Source organism: Salvelinus alpinus, chromosome 1, assembly GCF_045679555.1.
Source record: "Salvelinus alpinus chromosome 1, SLU_Salpinus.1, whole genome shotgun sequence".
In the NCBI taxonomy this organism is placed as follows: Eukaryota; Metazoa; Chordata; class Actinopteri; order Salmoniformes; family Salmonidae; genus Salvelinus; species Salvelinus alpinus.
In genome coordinates this window covers 12,070,422-12,093,197 of record NC_092086.1, presented here as the reverse complement: position 1 = coordinate 12,093,197, position 22,776 = coordinate 12,070,422, and the positions used below count along the sequence as shown (strand labels likewise).

At 46.7% G+C, this 22,776-nt stretch overlaps 1 protein-coding gene across 3 annotated transcripts in view; it reads left to right on the top strand.

The window, feature by feature from the left end:
* The window catches only part of abat (4-aminobutyrate aminotransferase), a 136,716-nt gene that overhangs the window by 73,403 nt on the left and 40,537 nt on the right, over positions 1 to 22,776 (top strand). For all 3 annotated transcript variants that reach the window (XM_071391161.1, XM_071391155.1, XM_071391164.1), the window contains exons 2-3: positions 11,776 to 11,899; positions 13,127 to 13,224. In XM_071391161.1, coding sequence (XP_071247262.1) covers positions 11,830 to 11,899; positions 13,127 to 13,224 — 168 coding nt within the window. In that variant the 5' untranslated portion in view covers positions 11,776 to 11,829. The remainder of the gene's footprint in view (positions 1 to 11,775; positions 11,900 to 13,126; positions 13,225 to 22,776) is intronic.

Genomic DNA, 22,776 nt, shown 5'->3' with positions numbered 1-22,776 from the left:
TGTTATAACACGACACCCAGGTTACGTTGTCACCCAGGGATTAAGGGTACGTCCTCGTGTTATAACACGACACCCAGGTTACGTTGTCACCCAGGGATTAAGGGTACGTCCTCGTGTTATAACACGACACCCAGGTTACGTTGTCATGTTATAACACGACACCCAGGTTACGTCCTCGTGTTATAACACGACACCCAGGTTACGTCCTCGTGTTGTAATACGACACCCAGGTTACGTCCTCGTGTTATAACACGACACCCAGGTTACGTTGTCATGTTATAACACGACACCCAGGTTACGTCCTCGTGTTATAACACGACACCCAGGTTACGTCCTCGTGTTATAATACGACACCCAGGTTACGTCCTCGTGTTATAACACGACACCCAGGTTACGTTGTCATGTTATAACACGACACCCAGGTTACGTCCTCGTGTTATAACACGACACCCAGGTTACGTTGTCATGTTATAACACGACACCCAGGTTACGTCCTCGTGTTATAACACGACACCCAGGTTACGTCCTCGTGTTATAACACGACACCCAGGTTACGTCCTCGTGTTATAACACGACACCCAGGTTACGTCCTCGTGTTATAACACGACACCCAGGTTACGTCATCGTGTTATAACACGACACCCAGGTTACGTCCTCGTGTTATAACACGACACCCAGGTTACGTCATCGTGTTATAATACGACACCCAGGTTACGTCCTCATGTTATAACACGACACCCAGGTTACGTCATCGTGTTATAACACGACACCCAGGTTACGTTGTCACCCAGGGATTAAGGGTACGTCCTCGTGTTATAACACGACACCCAGGTTACGTCCTCGTGTTATAACACGACACCCAGGTTACGTCCTCGTGTTATAACACGACACCCAGGTTACGTCCTCGTGTTATAACACGACACCCAGGTTACGTCCTCGTGTTATAACACGACACCCAGGTTACGTCCTCGTGTTATAATACGACACCCAGGTTACGTCCTCGTGTTATAACACGACACCCAGGTTACGTCATCGTGTTATAACACGATACCCAGGTTACGTCCTCGTGTTATAATACGACACCCAGGTTACGTCATCGTGTTATAACACGACACCCAGGTTACGTCCTCGTGTTATAACACGACACCCAGGTTACGTCATCGTGTTATAACACGACACCCAGGTTACGTCCTCGTGTTATAACACGACACCCAGGTTACGTCATCGTGTTATAACACGACACCCAGGTTACGTTGTCACCCAGGGATTAAGGGTACGTCCTCGTGTTATAACACGACACCCAGGTTACGTTGTCATGTTATAACACGACACCCAGGTTACGTCCTCGTGTTATAACACGACACCCAGGTTACGTCCTCGTGTTATAACACGACACCCAGGTTACGTCCTCGTGTTATAACACGACACCCAGGTTACGTCCTCGTGTTATAACACGACACCCAGGTTACGTCCTCGTGTTATAACACGACACCCAGGTTACGTCCTCGTGTTATAACACGACACCCAGGTTACGTCCTCGTGTTATAACACGACACCCAGGTTACGTCCTCGTGTTATAACACGACACCCAGGTTACGTCCTCGTGTTATAATACGACACCCAGGTTACGTCCTCGTGTTATAACACGACACCCAGGTTACGTCCTCGTGTTATAACACGACACCCAGGTTACGTCCTCGTGTTATAATACGACACCCAGGTTACGTCCTCGTGTTATAACACGACACCCAGGTTACGTCCTCGTGTTGTAATACGACACCCAGGTTACGTCCTCGTGTTATAACACGACACCCAGGTTACGTTGTCATGTTATAACACGACACCCAGGTTACGTCCTCGTGTTATAACACGACACCCAGGTTACGTCCTCGTGTTATAACACGACACCCAGGTTACGTCCTCGTGTTATAACACGACATCCAGGTTACGTTGTCATGTTATAACACGACACCCAGGTTACGTCATCGTGTTATAACACGACACCCAGGTTACGTTGTCACCCAGGGATTAAGGGTACGTCCTCGTGTTATAACACGACACCCAGGTTACGTTGTCATGTTATAACACGACACCCAGGTTACGTCCTCGTGTTATAACACGACACCCAGGTTACGTCCTCGTGTTATAACACGACACCCAGGTTACGTCCTCGTGTTATAACACGACACCCAGGTTACGTCCTCGTGTTATAACACGACACCCAGGTTACGTCCTCGTGTTATAACACGACACCCAGGTTACGTCCTCGTGTTATAACACGACACCCAGGTTACGTCCTCGTGTTATAACACGACACCCAGGTTACGTCCTCGTGTTATAACACGACACCCAGGTTACGTCCTCGTGTTATAACACGACACCCAGGTTACGTCCTCGTGTTATAATACGACACCCAGGTTACGTCCTCGTGTTATAACACGACACCCAGGTTACGTCCTCATGTTGTAATACGACACCCAGGTTACGTCCTCGTGTTATAACACGACACCCAGGTTACGTTGTCATGTTATAACACGACACCCAGGTTACGTCCTCGTGTTATAACACGACACCCAGGTTACGTCCTCGTGTTATAACACGACAGATAGAGGACACAGGTGTACAAGCCAGATTCATTCATGAATGTCTTTCTGCTGTTGTGTGTCATTCATTCTCCATTCTGGCTAAACACTGGATTCTCTGACTGAGTGAGAACCGAGCCTGTGTGTGTGTGTGTGTGTGTGTGTGTGTGTGTGTGTGTGTGTGTGTGTGTGTGTGTGTGTGTGTGTGTGTGTGTGTGTGAGCCCTCTGCTCAGTGACAGAATGAAGTAGAGACCCCTGATGAATAATGATCAGTTCAGTTTTATAACGGAGAGAGTAAAGACCTGGAGACTGGATTCTCTGTTAACATGGAGAGATGAGAGAGTAAAGACCTGGAGACTGGATTCTCTGTTAACATGGAGAGATGAGAGAGTAAAGACCTGGAGACTGGATTCTCTGTTAACATGGAGAGATGAGAGAGTAAAGACCTGGAGACTGGATTCTCTGTTAACATGGAGAGAGTAAAGACCTGGAGACTGGATTCTCTGTTAACATGGAGAGGTGAGAGAGGAAAGACCTGGAGACTGGATTCTCTGTTAACATGGAGAGGTGAGAGAGGAAAGACCTGGAGACTGGATTCTCTGTTAACATGGAGAGATGAGAGAGTAAAGACCTGGAGACTGGATTCTCTGTTAACATGGAGAGATGAGAGAGTAAAGACCTGGAGACTGGATTCTCTGTTAACATGGAGAGATGAGAGAGTAAAGACCTGGAGACTGGATTCTCTGTTAACATGGAGAGGTGAGAGAGGAAAGACCTGGAGACTGGATTCTCTGTTAACATGGAGAGGTGAGAGAGGAAAGACCTGGAGACTGGATTCTCTGTTAACATGGAGAGATGAGAGAGTAAAGACCTGGAGACTGGATTCTCTGTTAACATGGAGAGATGAGAGAGTAAAGACCTGGAGACTGGATTCTCTGTTAACATGGAGAGGTGAGAGAGTAAAGACCTGGAGACTGGATTCTCTGTTAACATGGAGAGATGAGAGAGTAAAGACCTGGAGACTGGATTCTCTGTTAACATGGAGAGATGAGAGAGTAAAGACCTGGAGACTGGATTCTCTGTTAACATGGAGAGGTGAGAGAGTAAAGACCTGGAGACTGGATTCTCTGTTAACATGGAGAGATGAGAGAGTAAAGACCTGGAGACTGGATTCTCTGTTAACATGGAGAGGTGAGAGAGGAAAGACCTGGAGACTGGATTCTCTGTTAACATGGAGAGATGAGAGAGTAAAGACCTGGAGACTGGATTCTCTGTTAACATGGAGAGATGAGAGAGTAAAGACCTGGAGACTGGATTCTCTGTTAACATGGAGAGGTGAGAGAGTAAAGACCTGGAGACTGGATTCTCTGTTAACATGGAGAGATGAGAGAGTAAAGACCTGGAGACTGGATTCTCTGTTAACATGGAGAGATGAGAGAGTAAAGACCTGGAGACTGGATTCTCTGTTAACATGGAGAGGTGAGAGAGTAAAGACCTGGAGACTGGATTCTCTGTTAACATGGAGAGATGAGAGAGTAAAGACCTGGAGACTGGATTCTCTGTTAACATGGAGAGGTGAGAGAGGAAAGACCTGGAGACTGGATTCTCTGTTAACATGGAGAGATGAGAGAGTAAAGACCTGGAGACTGGATTCTCTGTTAACATGGAGAGATGAGAGAGTAAAGACCTGGAGACTGGATTCTCTGTTAACATGGAGAGGTGAGAGAGTAAAGACCTGGAGACTGGATTCTCTGTTAACATGGAGAGATGAGAGAGTAAAGACCTGGAGACTGGATTCTCTGTTAACATGGAGAGATGAGAGAGTAAAGACCTGGAGACTGGATTCTCTGTTAACATGGAGAGATGAGAGAGTAAAGACCTGGAGACTGGATTCTCTGTTAACATGGAGAGGTGAGAGAGTAAAGACCTGGAGACTGGATTCTCTGTTAACATGGAGAGATGAGAGAGTAAAGACCTGGAGACTGGATTCTCTGTTAACATGGAGAGGTGAGAGAGTAAAGACCTGGAGACTGGATTCTCTGTTAACATGGAGAGATGAGAGAGTAAAGACCTGGAGACTGGATTCTCTGTTAACATGGAGAGATGAGAGAGGAAAGACCTGGAGACTGGATTCTCTGTTAACATGGAGAGGTGAGAGAGGAAAGACCTGGAGACTGGATTCTCTGTTAACATGGAGAGGTGAGAGAGGAAAGACCTGGAGACTGGATTCTCTGTTAACATGGAGAGATGAGAGAGTAAAGACCTGGAGACTGGATTCTCTGTTAACATGGAGAGATGAGAGAGGAAAGACCTGGAGACTGGATTCTCTGTTAACATGGAGAGGTGAGAGAGGAAAGACCTGGAGACTGGATTCTCTGTTAACATGGAGAGAGTAAAGACCTGGAGACTGGATTCTCTGTTAACATGGAGAGGTGAGAGAGTAAAGACCTGGAGACTGGATTCTCTGTTAACATGGAGAGGTGAGAGAGTAAAGACCTGGAGACTGGATTCTCTGTTAACATGGAGAGATGAGAGAGGAAAGACCTGGAGACTGGATTCTCTGTTAACATGGAGAGATGAGAGAGTAAAGACCTTGAGACTGGATTCTCTGTTAACATGGAGAGGTGAGAGAGGAAAGACCTGGAGACTGGATTCTCTGTTAACATGGAGAGATGAGAGAGGAAAGATATAGTTGACGTAGTCTCTCTGTCTGCCTCTCTCCGTCCCTCATTATAGTTGACGTAGTCTCTCTGTCTGCCTCTCCATCCCTCATTATAGTTGACGTAGTCTCTCTGTCTGCCTCTCCATCCCTCACTATAGTTGACGTAGTCTTTCTGTCTGCCTCTCTCCATCCCTCACTATAGTTGACGTAGTCTCTCTGTCTGCCTCTCCATCCCTCACTATAGTTGACGTAGTCTCTCTGTCTGCCTCTCCATCCCTCACTATAGTTGACGTAGTCTCTCTGTCTGCCTCTCTCCGTCCCTCACTATAGTTGACGTAGTCTCTCTGTCTGCCTCTCTCCGTCCCTCACTATAGTTGACGTAGTCTCTCTGTCTGCCTCTCTCCATCCCTCACTATAGTTGACGTAGTCTCTCTGTCTGCCTCTCTCCATCCCTCATTATAGTTGACGTAGTCTCTCTGTCTGCCTCTCTCCATCCCTCACTATAGTTGACGTAGTCTCTCTGTCTGCCTCTCCATCCCTCACTATAGTTGACGTAGTCTCTCTGTCTGCCTCTCTCCATCCCTCACTATAGTTGACGTAGTCTCTCTGTCTGCCTCTCCATCCCTCACTATAGTTGACGTAGTCTCTCTGTCTGCCTCTCCATCCCTCATTATAGTTGACGTAGTCTCTCTGTCTGCCTCTCTCCATCCCTCACTATAGTTGACGTAGTCTCTCTGTCTGCCTCTCCATCCCTCACTATAGTTGACGTAGTCTCTCTGTCTGCCTCTCCATCCCTCACTATAGTTGACGTAGTCTCTCTGTCTGCCTCTCTCCATCCCTCACTATAGTTGACATAGTCTCTCTGTCTGCCTCTCTCCATCCCTCATTATAGTTGACGTAGTTCTCTGTCTGCCTCTCTCCATCCCTCACTATAGTTGACGTAGTCTCTCTGTCTGCCTCTCCGTCCCTCACTATAGTTGACGTAGTCTCTCTGTCTGCCTCTCTCCATCCATCACTATAGTTGACGTAGTCTCTCTGTCTGCCTCTCTCCATCCCTCACTATAGTTGACGTAGTCTCTCTGTCTGCCTCTCCATGCCTCACTATAGTTGACGTAGTCTCTCTGTCTGCCTCTCTCCATCCCTCACTATAGTTGACGTAGTGTGTGTATGTTGTTACATGATGTGCCCAGACAGACCTAAGTCCCAGGGTTCTCCTGTGTGTTAGTGAGATGTTTAAGTGGGGGATTCCTTGCTGTCTCTGTCCAGATGAAGGATGCAGGTGTACCAGATAAACCAGTCAGTATATCAGTATATATACACTGCTCAAAAAAATAAAGGGAACACTTAAACAACACAATGTAACTCCAAGTCAATCACACTTCTATGAAATCAAACTGTCCACTTAGGAAGCAACACTGATTGACAATAAATTTCACATGCTGTTGTGCAAATGGAATAGACAAAAGGTGGAAATTATAGGCAATTAGCAAGACACCCCCAAAAAAGGAGTGATTCTGCAGGTGGTGACCACAGACAACTTCTCATTCCTATGCTTCCTGGCTGATGTTTTGGTCACTTTTGAATGCTGGCGGTGCTCTCACTCTAGTGGTAGCATGAGACGGAGTCTACAACCCACACAAGTGGCTCAGGTACTGCAGTTCATCCAGGATGGCACATCAATGCGAGCTGTGGCAAAAAGGTTTGCTGTGTCTGTCAGCGTAGTGTCCAGAGCATGGAGGCGCTACCAGGAGACAGGCCAGTACATCAGGAGACGTGGAGGAGGCCGTAGGAGGGCAACAACCCAGCAGCAGGACCGCTACCTCCGCCTTTGTGCAAGGAGGTGCACTGCCAGAGCCCTGCAAAATGACCTCCAGCAGGCCACAAATGTGCATGTGTCTGCTCAAACGGTCAGAAACAGACTCCATGAGGGTGGCATGAGGGCCCGACATCCACAGGTGGGGGTTGTGCTCACAGCCCAGCACCGTGCAGGACGTTTGGCATTTGCCAGAGAACACCAAGATTGGCAAATTCGCCACTGGCGCCCTGTGCTCTTCACAGATGAAAGCAGGTTCACACTGAGCACATGAGCACATGTGACAGACGTGACAGAGTCTGGAGACGCCGTGGAGAATGTTCTGCTGCCTGCAACATCCTCCAGCATGACCGGTTTGGCGGTGGGTCAGTCATGGTGTGGGGTGGCATTTCTTTGTGGGGCCGCACAGCCCTCCATGTGCTCGCCAGAGGTAGCCTGACTGCCATTAGGTACCGAGATGAGATCCTCAGACCCCTTGTGAGACCATATGCTGACACATGCACATTTGTGGTCTGCTGGAGGTCATTTTGCAGGGCTCTGGCAGTGCACTTCCAGAGATTTATATAGTTTATACAACCTGGGGATTTATACAACCTGGGGATTTATACAACCTGGGGATTTATACAACCTGGGGATTTATACAACCTGGGGATTTATACAACCTGGGGATTTATACAACCTGGGGATTTATACAACCTGAGGATTTATACAACCTGGGGATTTATACAACCTGGGGATTTATATAGTTTATACAACCTGGGGATTTATACAACCTGGGGATTTATACAACCTGAGGATTTATACAACCTGGGGATTTATACAACCTGGGGATTTATATAGTTTATACAACCTGGGGATTTATACAACCTGGGGATTTATACAACCTGGGGATTTATACAACCTGGGGATTTATATAGTTTATACAACCTGGGGATTTATATAGTTTATACAACCTGGGGATTTATATAGTTTATACAACCTGGGGATTTATATAGTTTATACAACCTGGGGATTTATATAGTTTATACAACCTGGGGATTTATACAACCTGGGGATTTATACAACCTGGGGATTTATACAACCTGGGGATTTATATAGTTTATACAACCTGGGGATTTATACAACCTGGGGATTTATACAACCTGGGGATTTATATAGTTTATACAACCTGGGGATTTAGTTTATACAACCTGGGGATTTATACAACCTGGGGATTTATACAGTTTATACAACCTGGGGATTTATACAACCTGGGGATTTATACAGTTTATACAACCTGGGGATTTATACAGTTTATACAACCTGGGGATTTATATAGTTTATACAACCTGGGGATTTATACAACCTGGGGATTTATACAGTTTATACAACCTGGGGATTTATATAGTTTATACAACCTGGGGATTTATACAACCTGAGGATTTATACAGTTTATACAACCTGAGGATTTATATAGTTTATACAACCTGTGGATTTATATAGTTTATACAACCTGAGGATTTATATAGTTTATACAACCTGGGGAGTTTATACAACCTGGGGATTTATACAACCTGGGGATTTATACAGTTTATACAACCTGGGGATTTATATAGTTTATACAACCTGGGGATTTATACAGTTTATACAACCTGGGGATTTATACAGTTTATACAACCTGGGGATTTATATAGGATTTATACAGTTTATACAACCTGGGGATTTATATAGTTTATACAACCTGGGGATTTATACAACCTGGGGATTTATTTATACAACCTGGGGATTTATATAGTTTATACAACCTGAGGATTTATATAGTTTATACAACCTGGGGATTTATATAGTTTATACAACCTGGGGATTTATATAGTTTATACAACCTGGGGATTTATACAACCTGGGGATTTATACAACCTGGGGATTTATACAACCTGGGGATTTATACAACCTGGGGATTTATACAACCTGGGGATTTATACAACCTGTGGATTTATATAGTTTATACAACCTGAGGATTTATACAACCTGGGGATTTATACAACCTGGGGATTTATACAGTTTATACAACCTGGGGATTTATATAGTTTATACAACCTGGGGATTTATATAGTTTATACAACCTGAGGATTTATATAGTTTATACAACCTGGGGATTTATACAACCTGGGGATTTATATAGTTTATACTACCTGGGGATTTATATAGTTTATACAACCTGGGGATTTATACAACCTGGGGATTTATATAGTTTATACAACCTGGGGATTTATATAGTTTATACAACCTGGGGATTTATATAGTTTATACAACCTGAGGATTTATTTAGTTTATACAACCTGGGGATTTATATAGTTTATACAACCTGGGGATTTATACAACCTGGGGATTTATATAGTTTATACAACCTGGGGATTTATACAACCTGGGGATTTATATAGTTTATACAACCTGGGGATTTATATAGTTTATTATATAGTTTATACAACCTGTGGATTTATATAGTTTATTATATAGTTTATACAACCTGGGGATTTATACCTTTTATACAACCTGGGGATTTATACAACCTGGGGATTTATATAGTTTATACAACCTAGGGATTTATATAGTTTATTATATAGTTTATACAACCTGTGGATTTATATAGTTTATTATATCGTTTATACAACCTGGGGATTTATACAGTTTATACAACCTGGGGATTTATACAGTTAACAGTACTGTATGGCTGTACCAGAGTATCAGTCGTCTGACTACATAACAGTACTGCCTTTTAGTTACCATAAACCCCCCCCCACACACACACACACACACACCTCTACACTGTCTGTCTCTGACCTGCTAACCTCTACACTGTCTGTCACTGACCTGCTAACCTCTACACTGTCTGTCACTGTGCTGCTAACCTCTACACTGTCTGTCTCTGACCTGCTAACCTCTACACTGTCTGTCACTGACCTGCTAACCTCTACACTGTCTGTCTCTGACCTGCCAACCTCTACACTGTCTGTCTCTGACCTGCCAACCTCTACACTGTCTGTCTCTGACCTGCTAACCTCTACACTGTCTGTCACTGTGCTGCTAACCTCTACACTGTCTGTCTCTGACCTGCTAACCTCTACACTGTCTGTCACTGACCTGCTAACCTCTACACTGTCTGTCTCTGACCTGCTAACCTCTACACTGTCTGTCTCTGACCTGCTAACCTCTACACTGTCTGTCACTGTGCTGCTAACCTCTACACTGTCTGTCTCTGACCTGCTAACCTCTACACTGTCTGTCTCTGACCTGCTAACCTCTACACTGTCTGTCTCTGACCTGCTAACCTCTACACTGTCTGTCTCTGACCTGCTAACCTCTACACTGTCTGTCTCTGACCTGCCAACCTCTACACTGTCTGTCTCTGACCTGCTAACCTCTACACTGTCTGTCTCTGACCTGCTAACCTCTACACTGTCTGTCTCTGACCTGCTAACCTCTACACTGTCTGTCTCTGACCTGCTAACCTCTACACTGTCTGTCTCTGACCTGCTAACCTCTACACTGTCTGTCTCTGACCTGCTAACCTCTACACTGTCTGTCTCTGACCTGCTATCCTCTACACTGTCTGTCTCTGACCTGCTAACCTCTACACTGTCTGTCTCTGACCTGCTAACCTCTACACTGTCTGTCTCTGACCTGCTAACCTCTACACTGTCTGTCTCTGACCTGCTAACCTCTACACTGTCTGTCTCTGACCTGCTAACCTCTACACTGTCTGTCACTGACCTGCTAACCTCTACACTGTCTGTCTCTGACCTGCTAACCTCTACACTGTCTGTCTCTGACCTGCTAACCTCTACACTGTCTGTCTCTGACCTGCTAACCTCTACACTGTCTGTCACTGACCTGCTAACCTCTACACTGTCTGTCACTGACCTGCTAACCTCTACACTGTCTGTCTCTGACCTGCTAACCTCTACACTGTCTGTCTCTGACCTGCTAACCTCTACACTGTCTGTCTCTGACCTGCTAACCTCTACACTGTCTGTCTCTGACCTGCTAACCTCTACACTGTCTGTCTCTGACCTGCTAACCTCTACACTGTCTGTCTCTGACCTGCTAACCTCTACACTGTCTGTCTCTGACCTGCTAACCTCTACACTGTCTGTCTCTGACCTGCTAACCTCTACACTGTCTGTCTCTGACCTGCTAACCTCTACACTGTCTGTCACTGACCTGCTAACCTCTACACTGTCTGTCTCTGACCTGCTAACCTCTACACTGTCTGTCACTGACCTGCTAACCTCTACACTGTCTGTCACTGACCTGCTAACCTCTACACTGTCTGTCTCTGACCTGCTAACCTCTACACTGTCTGTCAGACTTGTTGTGGTGCTGTAGGATAGATTCTCAGTTTAAACCCACTGCTCTGAGAACTGTACCTATGCCTTAGTCCTGTCTCTGTCTCTGTCTCTCTGTCTCTGTATCTCTGTCTCTGTCTCTCTGTCTCTGTCTCTGTGTCTCTGTCTCTGTGTCTCTGTCTCTCTGTCTCTATGTCTCTGTCTCTGTGTCTCTGTCTCTCTGTCTCTGTCTCTCTGTCTCTCTGTCTCTCTGTCTCTCTGTCTCTCTGTCTCTCTGTATCTCTGTCTCTGTGGCTCTGTCTCTGTATCTCTGTCTCTCTGTCTCTGTCTCTGTGTCTCTGTGTGTGTGTCCTCTGATTGTATATTACTGACATTTCTCCCTCTGTCTGCAGGTGGCGTGAAGGCAGGTGTTGAGGACTGTCTTTCTCATTCTGTTGATCTGAGTCATGGCGTCCTCTCTGCTCAGCAGGCAGCTGGCCCTCTCCCTCCAGCAGAACCTCAGGCTCACTGCACCAGGTACACACCGCTCACACACGTCGCTCACACACACCACTCACACACACATAGAGGTAGTAGGAGCAGGAGAGTGTAGAGGTTATGTCTGTTAGAGATAATATCTATATGCAATCAGCAAATGCTCTATACCAGGTATATCACTGTTTGGTATACACATGTAGGGTGATATCATTAGTCTGTCTGGCCACAGGGTATGTAGGGTGATATCATTAGTCTGTCTGGCCACATCACTGTTTGTAGTTTTTTTCTAGGTTGTTGGTGTGTACCTGTGGCCAGACAGCCTAATGGTATCACCCTACATACCCTGTGGCCAGACAGCCTAATGGTATCACCCTACATGCCCTGTGGCCAGACAGCCTAATGGTATCACCCTACATGCCCTGTGGCCAGACAGCCTAATGGTATCACCCTACATGCCCTGTGGCCAGACAGCCTAATGGTATCACCCTACATACCCTGTGGCCAGACAGCCTAATGGTATCACCCTACATACCCTGTGGCCAGACAGCCTAATGGTATCACCCTACATACCCTGTGGCCAGACAGCCTAATGGTATCACCCTACATGCCCTGTGGCCAGACAGCCTAATGGTATCACCCTACATACCCTGTGGCCAGACAGCCTAATGGTATCACCCTACATGCCCTGTGGCCAGACAGCCTAATGGTATCACCCTACATACCCTGTGGCCAGACAGCCTAATGGTATCACCCTACATACCCTGTGGCCAGACAGACTAATGATATCACCCTACATACCCTGTGGCCAGACAGCCTAATGATATCACCCTACATACCCTGTGGCCAGACAGCCTAATGATATCACCCTACATACCCTGTGGCCAGACAGACTAATGATATCACCCTACATACCCTGTGGCCAGACAGACTAATGATATCACCCTACATACCCTGTGGCCAGACAGACTAATGATATCACCCTACATACCCTGTGGCCAGACAGACAGGAACTGAGGCGTATACAGGATGACATAATGAACGGAGGGCTTGTCCGTGTCCAAGGTTAAGTTGAAGGATCTTCTGCAGGACAAGTCAGCAACACAGCATTGCCTTAACACTGTCTCTGTGTGTGTGTGTGTGTGTGTGTGTGTGTGTGTGTGTGTGTGTGTGTGTGTGTGTGTGTGTGTGTGTGTGTGTGTGTGTGTGTGTGTGTGTGTGTGTGTGTGTGTGTGTGTGTGTGTGTGTGTGTGTGTTGTGTGTGTACAGGCTGCAGGTATGTGAGTAAGGCAGCAGCGAAGACTCAGATGGAGTTTGAATACGATGGGCCTTCCATGAAGACTGAGGTCCCAGGACCCCGTTCCAAGGTACTGAAACACACAGTGGGCCTGATTCCCTGTACGTCACTAACAGCACAAGGAACCAGTAAGAACCATAGCTATCTGTTAGAAGGCTCGTTCTGTTTGACTTTGGTCATGTTCAATGGTGACCTCTGTGTGACCCTGTGATGGGAACAGTGGACTGTACACACCCATCCTGAACACTCTGTTGCACACAGGCTTCGTCCCAAACAGAACCCTATGGAGGGAATAGACTGCATTAGACCAGGGCACTATGGAGGGAATAGACTGCATTAGACCAGGGCACTATGGAGGGAATAGACTGCATTAGACCAGGGCACTATGGAGGGAATAGACTGTATTAGACCAGGGCACTATGGAGGGAATAGACTGCATTAGACCAGGGCCCATAGGGCAGGGTACTATGGAGGGAATAGACTGCATTAGACCAGGGCACTATGGAGGGAATAGACTGCATTAGACCAGGGCACTATGGAGGGAATAGACTGCATTAGACCAGGGCACTATGGAGGGAATAGACTGTATTAGACCAGGGCACTATGGAGGGAATAGACTGTATTAGACCAGGACACTATGGAGGGAATAGACTGCACTAGACCAGGGTACTATGGAGGGAATAGACTGCACTAGACCAGGACACTATGGAGGGAATAGACTGCATTAGACCAGGGCACTATGGAGGGAATAGACTGTATTAGACCAGGGCACTATGGAGGGAATAGACTGTATTAGACCAGGACACTATGGAGGGAATAGACTGCACTAGACCAGGACACTATGGAGGGAATAGACTGCATTAGACCAGGGTACTATGGAGGGAATAGACTGCATTAGACCAGGGTACTATGGAGGGAATAGACTGCACTAGACCAGGACACTATGGAGGGAAGACTGCATTAGACCAGGACACTATGGAGGGAATAGACTGCATTAGACCAGGGTACTATGGAGGGAATAGACTGCATTAGACCAGGGCACTATGGAGGGAATAGACTGCATTAAACCAGGACACTATGGAGGGAATAGACTGCATTAGACCAGGACACTATGGAGGGAATAGACTGCATTAGACCAGGACACTATGGAGGGAATAGACTGCATTAGACCAGGGTACTATGGAGGGAATAGACTGCATTAGACCAGGGTACTATGGAGGGAATAGACTGCATTAGACCAGGGTACTATGGAGGGAATAGACTGCATTAGACCAGGACCCTATGGAGGGAATATACTGCATTAGACCAGGGCACTATGGAGGGAATAGACTGCATTAGACCAGGGCACTATGGAGGGAATAGACTGCATTAGACCAGGGCACTATGGAGGGAATAGACTGTATTAGACCAGGGCACTATGGAGGGAATAGACTGTATTAGACCAGGACACTATGGAGGGAATAGACTGCACTAGACCAGGACACTATGGAGGGAATAGACTGCATTAGACCAGGGTACTATGGAGGGAATAGACTGCATTAGACCAGGGTACTATGGAGGGAATAGACTGCATTAGACCAGGGTACTATGGAGGGAATAGACTGCATTAGACCAGGACCCTATGGAGGGAATATACTGCATTAGACCAGGACCCTATGGAGGGAATAGACTGCATTAGACCAGGACCCTATGGAGGGAATAGACTGCATTAGACCAGGGTACTATGGAGGGAATAGACTGCATTAGACCAGGACACTATGGAGGGAATAGACTGCATTAGACCAGGGCACTATGGAGGGAATAGACTGCATTAGACCAGGGCACTATGGAGGGAATAGACTGTATTAGACCAGGGCACTATGGAGGGAATAGACTGTATTAGACCAGGACACTATGGAGGGAATAGACTGCACTAGACCAGGACACTATGGAGGGAATAGACTGCATTAGACCAGGGTACTATGGAGGGAATAGACTGCATTAGACCAGGGTACTATGGAGGGAATAGACTGCACTAGACCAGGACACTATGGAGGGAATAGACTGCATTAGACCAGGACACTATGGAGGGAATAGACTGCATTAGACCAGGGTACTATGGAGGGAATAGACTGCATTAGACCAGGGCACTATGGAGGGAATAGACTGCATTAAACCAGGACACTATGGAGGGAATAGACTGCATTAGACCAGGACACTATGGAGGGAATAGACTGCATTAGACCAGGACACTATGGAGGGAATAGACTGCATTAGACCAGGGTACTATGGAGGGAATAGACTGCATTAGACCAGGGTACTATGGAGGGAATAGACTGCATTAGACCAGGGTACTATGGAGGGAATAGACTGCATTAGACCAGGACCCTATGGAGGGAATATACTGCATTAGACCAGGACCCTATGGAGGGAATAGACTGCATTAGACCAGGACCCTATGGAGGGAATAGACTGCATTAGACCAGGACCCTATGGAGGGAATAGACTGCATTAGACCAGGGTACTATGGAGGGAATAGACTGCATTAGACCAGGACACTATGTAGGGAATAGACTGCATTAGACCAGGACACTATGGAGGGAATAGACTGCATTAGACCAGGACACTATGGAGGGAATAGACTGCATTAGACCAGGACACTATGGAGGGAATAGACTGCATTAGACCAGGGTACTATGGAGGGAATAGACTGCATTAGACCAGGACACTATGGAGGGAATAGACTGCATTAGACCAGGACACTATGGAGGGAATAGACTGCATTAGACCAGGGCACTATGGAGGGAATAGACTGCATTAGACCAGGACACTATGGAGGGAATAGACTGCATTAGACCAGGGTACTATGGAGGGAATAGACTGCATTAGACCAGGGTACTATGGAGGGAATAGACTGTATTAGACCAGGACACTATGGAGGGAATAGACTGCATTAGACCAGGGCACTATGGAGGGAATAGACTGCATTAGACCAGGACACTATGGAGGGAATAGACTGCATTAGACCAGGGTACTATGGAGGGAATAGACTGTATTAGACCAGGACACTATGGAGGGAATAGACTGCACTAGACCAGGGCACTATGGAGGGAATAGACTGCACTAGACCAGGGCACTATGGAGGGAATAGACTGCATTAGACCAGGGCACTATGGAGGGAATAGACTGCATTAGACCAGGACACTATGGAGGGAATAGACTGCATTAGACCAGGACACTATGGAGGGAATAGACTGCATTAGACCAGGGTACTATGGAGGGAATAGACTGCATTAGACCAGGACACTATGGAGGGAATAGACTGTATTAGACCAGGGCACTATGGAGGGAATAGACTGCATTAGACCAGGACACTATGGAGGGAATAGACTGCATTAGACCAGGACACTATGGAGGGAATAGACTGCATTAGACCAGGACACTATGGAGGGAATAGACTGCATTAGACCAGGGCACTATGGAGGGAATAGACTGTATTAGACCAGGACACTATGGAGGGAATAGACTGCATTAGACCAGGACACTATGGAGGGAATAGACTGCATTAGACCAGGACACTATGGAGGGAATAGACTGCATTAGACCAGGGTACTATGGAGGGAATAGACTGTATTAGACCAGGACACTATGGAGGGAATAGACTGTATTAGACCAGGGCACTATGGAGGGAATAGACTGCACTAGACCAGGGCACTATGGAGGGAATAGACTGCACTAGACCAGGGTACTATGGAGGGAATAGACTGCATTAGACCAGGACACTATGGAGGGAATAGACTGCATTAGACCAGGACACTATGGAGGGAATAGACTGCATTAGACCAGGACACTATGGAGGGAATAGACTGCATTAGACCAGGGCACTATGGAGGGAATAGACTGCATTAGACCAGGGCACTATGGAGGGAATAGACTGCATTAGACCAGGACACTATGGAGGGAATAGACTGCATTAGACCAGGACACTATGGAGGGAATAGACTGCATTAGACCAGGGTACTATGGAGGGAATAGACTGCATTAGACCAGGACACTATGGAGGGAATAGACTGCATTAGACCAGGGTACTATGGAGGGAATAGACTGCATTAGACCAGGACACTATGGAGGGAATAGACTGCATTAGACCAGGGCATTATGGAGGGAATAGACTGCATTAGACCAGGACACTATGGAGGGAATATACTGCATTAGACCAGGACACTATGGAGGGAATAGACTGCATTAGACCAGGACACTATGGAGGGAATAGACTGCATTAGACCAGGACACTATGGAGGGAATAGACTGCATTAGACCAGGGCACTATGGAGGGAATAGACTGTATTAGACCAGGACACTATGGAGGGAATAGACTGCATTAGACCAGGACACTATGGAGGGAATAGACTGCATTAGACCAGGACACTATGGAGGGAATAGACTGCATTAGACCAGGGTACTATGGAGGGAATAGACTGCATTAGACCAGGACACTATGGAGGGAATAGACTGTATTAGACCAGGGCACTATGGAGGGAATAGACTGCATTAGACCAGGACACTATGGAGGGAATAGACTGCATTAGACCAGGACACTATGGAGGGAATAGACTGCATTAGACCAGGACACTATGGAGGGAATAGACTGCATTAGACCAGGGCACTATGGAGGGAATAGACTGTATTAGACCAGGACACTATGGAGGGAATAGACTGCATTAGACCAGGACACTATGGAGGGAATAGACTGCATTAGACCAGGACACTATGGAGGGAATAGACTGCATTAGACCAGGGTACTATGGAGGGAATAGACTGTATTAGACCAGGACACTATGGAGGGAATAGACTGTATTAGACCAGGGCACTATGGAGGGAATAGACTGCATTAGACCAGGACACTATGGAGGGAATAGACTGCATTAGACCAGGGTACTATGGAGGGAATAGACTGCATTAGACCAGGACACTATGGAGGGAATAGACTGCATTAGACCAGGGTACTATGGAGGGAATAGACTGTATTAGACCAGGACACTATGGAGGGAATAGACTGTATTAGACCAGGGCACTATGGAGGGAATAGACTGCACTAGACCAGGGCACTATGGAGGGAATAGACTGCACTAGACCAGGGTACTATGGAGGGAATAGACTGCATTAGACCAGGACACTATGGAGGGAATAGACTGCATTAGACCAGGACACTATGGAGGGAATAGACTGCATTAGACCAGGACACTATGGAGGGAATAGACTGCATTAGACCAGGGCACTATGGAGGGAATAGACTGCATTAGACCAGGGCACTATGGAGGGAATAGACTGCATTAGACCAGGACACTATGGAGGGAATAGACTGCATTAGACCAGGACACTATGGAGGGAATAGACTGCATTAGACCAGGGTACTATGGAGGGAATAGACTGCATTAGACCAGGACACTATGGAGGGAATAGACTGCATTAGACCAGGGTACTATGGAGGGAATAGACTGCATTAGACCAGGACACTATGGAGGGAATAGACTGCATTAGACCAGGGCATTATGGAGGGAATAGACTGCATTAGACCAGGACACTATGGAGGGAATATACTGCATTAGACCAGGACACTATGGAGGGAATAGACTGCATTAGACCAGGACACTATGGAGGGAATAGACTGCATTAGACCAGGACACTATGGAGGGAATAGACTGCATTAGACCAGGGCACTATGGAGGGAATAGACTGTATTAGACCAGGACACTATGGAGGGAATAGACTGCATTAGACCAGGACACTATGGAGGGAATAGACTGCATTAGACCAGGACACTATGGAGGGAATAGACTGCATTAGACCAGGGTACTATGGAGGGAATAGACTGCATTAGACCAGGACACTATGGAGGGAATAGACTGTATTAGACCAGGGCACTATGGAGGGAATAGACTGCATTAGACCAGGACACTATGGAGGGAATAGACTGCATTAGACCAGGACACTATGGAGGGAATAGACTGCATTAGACCAGGACACTATGGAGGGAATAGACTGCATTAGACCAGGGCACTATGGAGGGAATAGACTGTATTAGACCAGGACACTATGGAGGGAATAGACTGCATTAGACCAGGACACTATGGAGGGAATAGACTGCATTAGACCAGGACACTATGGAGGGAATAGACTGCATTAGACCAGGGTACTATGGAGGGAATAGACCGTATTAGACCAGGACACTATGGAGGGAATAGACTGTATTAGACCAGGGCACTATGGAGGGAATAGACTGCATTAGACCAGGACACTATGGAGGGAATAGACTGCATTAGACCAGGGTACTATGGAGGGAATAGACTGCATTAGACCAGGACACTATGGAGGGAATAGACTGCATTAGACCAGGACACTATGGAGGGAATAGACTGCATTAGACCAGGACACTATGGAGGGAATAGACTGCATTAGACCAGGGCACTATGGAGGGAATAGACTGCATTAGACCAGGGCACTATGGAGGGAATAGACTGCATTAGACCAGGACACTATGGAGGGAATAGACTGCATTAGACCAGGACACTATGGAGGGAATAGACTGCATTAGACCAGGGTACTATGGAGGGAATAGACTGCATTAGACCAGGACACTATGGAGGGAATAGACTGCATTAGACCAGGGTACTATGGAGGGAATAGACTGCATTAGACCAGGACACTATGGAGGGAATAGACTGCATTAGACCAGGGCATTATGGAGGGAATAGACTGCATTAGACCAGGACACTATGGAGGGAATATACTGCATTAGACCAGGACACTATGGAGGGAATAGACTGCATTAGACCAGGACACTATGGAGGGAATAGACTGCATTAGACCAGGACACTATGGAGGGAATAGACTGCATTAGACCAGGACACTATGGAGGGAATAGACTGCATTAGACCAGGACACTATGGAGGGAATAGACTGCATTAGACCAGGACACTATGGAGGGAATAGACTGCATTAGACCAGGACACTATGGAGGGAATAGACTGCATTAGACCAGGACACTATGGAGGGAATAGACTGCATTAGACCAGGACACTATGGAGGGAATAGACTGTATTAGACCAGGGCACTATGGAGGGAATAGACTGTATTAGACCAGGGTACTATGGAGGGAATAGACTGTATTAGACCAGGACACTATGGAGGGAATAGACTGCATTAGACCAGGGCACTATGGAGGGAATAGACTGCATTAGACCAGGGTACTATGGAGGGAATAGACTGTATTAGACCAGGGTACTATGGAGGGAATGGACTGCATTAGACCAGGGTACTATGGAGGGAATAGACTGTATTAGACCAGGGTACTATGGAGGGAATAGACTGCATTAGACCAGGGTACTATGGAGGGAATAGACTGCATTAGACCAGGACACTATGGAGGGAATAGACTGCATTAGACCAGGGCACTATGGAGGGAATAGACTGCATTAGACCAGGACACTATGGAGGGAATAGACTGCATTAGACCAGGGCACTATGGAGGGAATAGACTGCATTAGACCAGGACACTATGGAGGGAATAGACTGCATTAGACCAGGGTACTATGGAGGGAATAGACTGTATTAGACCAGGACACTATGGAGGGAATAGACTGTATTAGACCAGGGCACTATGGAGGGAATAGACTACATTAGACCAGGACACTATGGAGGGAATAGACTGCATTAGACCAGGGTACTATGGAGGGAATAGACTGCATTAGACCAGGACACTATGGAGGGAATAGACTGCATTAGACCAGGACACTATGGAGGGAATAGACTGCATTAGACCAGGACACTATGGAGGGAATAGACTGCATTAGACCAGGGCACTATGGAGGGAATAGACTGCATTAGACCAGGGCACTATGGAGGGAATAGACTGCATTAGACCAGGACACTATGGAGGGAATAGACTGCATTAGACCAGGACACTATGGAGGGAATAGACTGCATTAGACCAGGGTACTATGGAGGGAATAGACTGCATTAGACCAGGACACTATGGAGGGAATAGACTGCATTAGACCAGGGTACTATGGAGGGAATAGACTGCATTAGACCAGGACACTATGGAGGGAATAGACTGCATTAGACCAGGGCATTATGGAGGGAATAGACTGCATTAGACCAGGACACTATGGAGGGAATATACTGCATTAGACCAGGACACTATGGAGGGAATAGACTGCATTAGACCAGGACACTATGGAGGGAATAGACTGCATTAGACCAGGACACTATGGAGGGAATAGACTGCATTAGACCAGGACACTATGGAGGGAATAGACTGCATTAGACCAGGACACTATGGAGGGAATAGACTGCATTAGACCAGGACACTATGGAGGGAATAGACTGCATTAGACCAGGACACTATGGAGGGAATAGACTGCATTAGACCAGGACACTATGGAGGGAATAGACTGCATTAGACCAGGACACTATGGAGGGAATAGACTGTATTAGACCAGGGCACTATGGAGGGAATAGACTGTATTAGACCAGGGTACTATGGAGGGAATAGACTGTATTAGACCAGGACACTATGGAGGGAATAGACTGCATTAGACCAGGGCACTATGGAGGGAATAGACTGCATTAGACCAGGGTACTATGGAGGGAATAGACTGTATTAGACCAGGGTACTATGGAGGGAATAGACTGCATTAGACCAGGGTACTATGGAGGGAATAGACTGTATTAGACCAGGGTACTATGGAGGGAATAGACTGCATTAGACCAGGGTACTATGGAGGGAATAGACTGCATTAGACCAGGACACTATGGAGGGAATAGACTGCATTAGACCAGGACACTATGGAGGGAATAGACTGCATTAGACCAGGACACTATGGAGGGAATAGACTGCATTAGACCAGGACACTATGGAGGGAATAGACTGCATTAGACCAGGACACTATGGAGGGAATAGACTGCATTAGACCAGGACACTATGGAGGGAATAGACTGTATTAGACCAGGGCACTATGGAGGGAATAGACTGTATTAGACCAGGGTACTATGGAGGGAATAGACTGTATTAGACCAGGACACTATGGAGGGAATAGACTGCATTAGACCAGGGCACTATGGAGGGAATAGACTGCATTAGACCAGGGTACTATGGAGGGAATAGACTGTATTAGACCAGGGTACTATGGAGGGAATGGACTGCATTAGACCAGGGTACTATGGAGGGAATAGACTGTATTAGACCAGGGTACTATGGAGGGAATAGACTGCATTAGACCAGGGTACTATGGAGGGAATAGACTGCATTAGACCAGGACACTATGGAGGGAATAGACTGCATTAGACCAGGGCACTATGGAGGGAATAGACTGCATTAGACCAGGACACTATGGAGGGAATAGACTGCATTAGACCAGGGCACTATGGAGGGAATAGACTGCATTAGACCAGGGCACTATGGAGGGAATAGACTGCATTAGACCAGGACACTATGGAGGGAATAGACTGCATTAGACCAGGGCACTATGGAGGGAATAGACTGCATTAGACCAGGACACTATGGAGGGAATAGACTGCATTAGACCAGGGCACTATGGAGGGAATAGACTGCATTAGACCAGGGCACTATGGAGGGAAT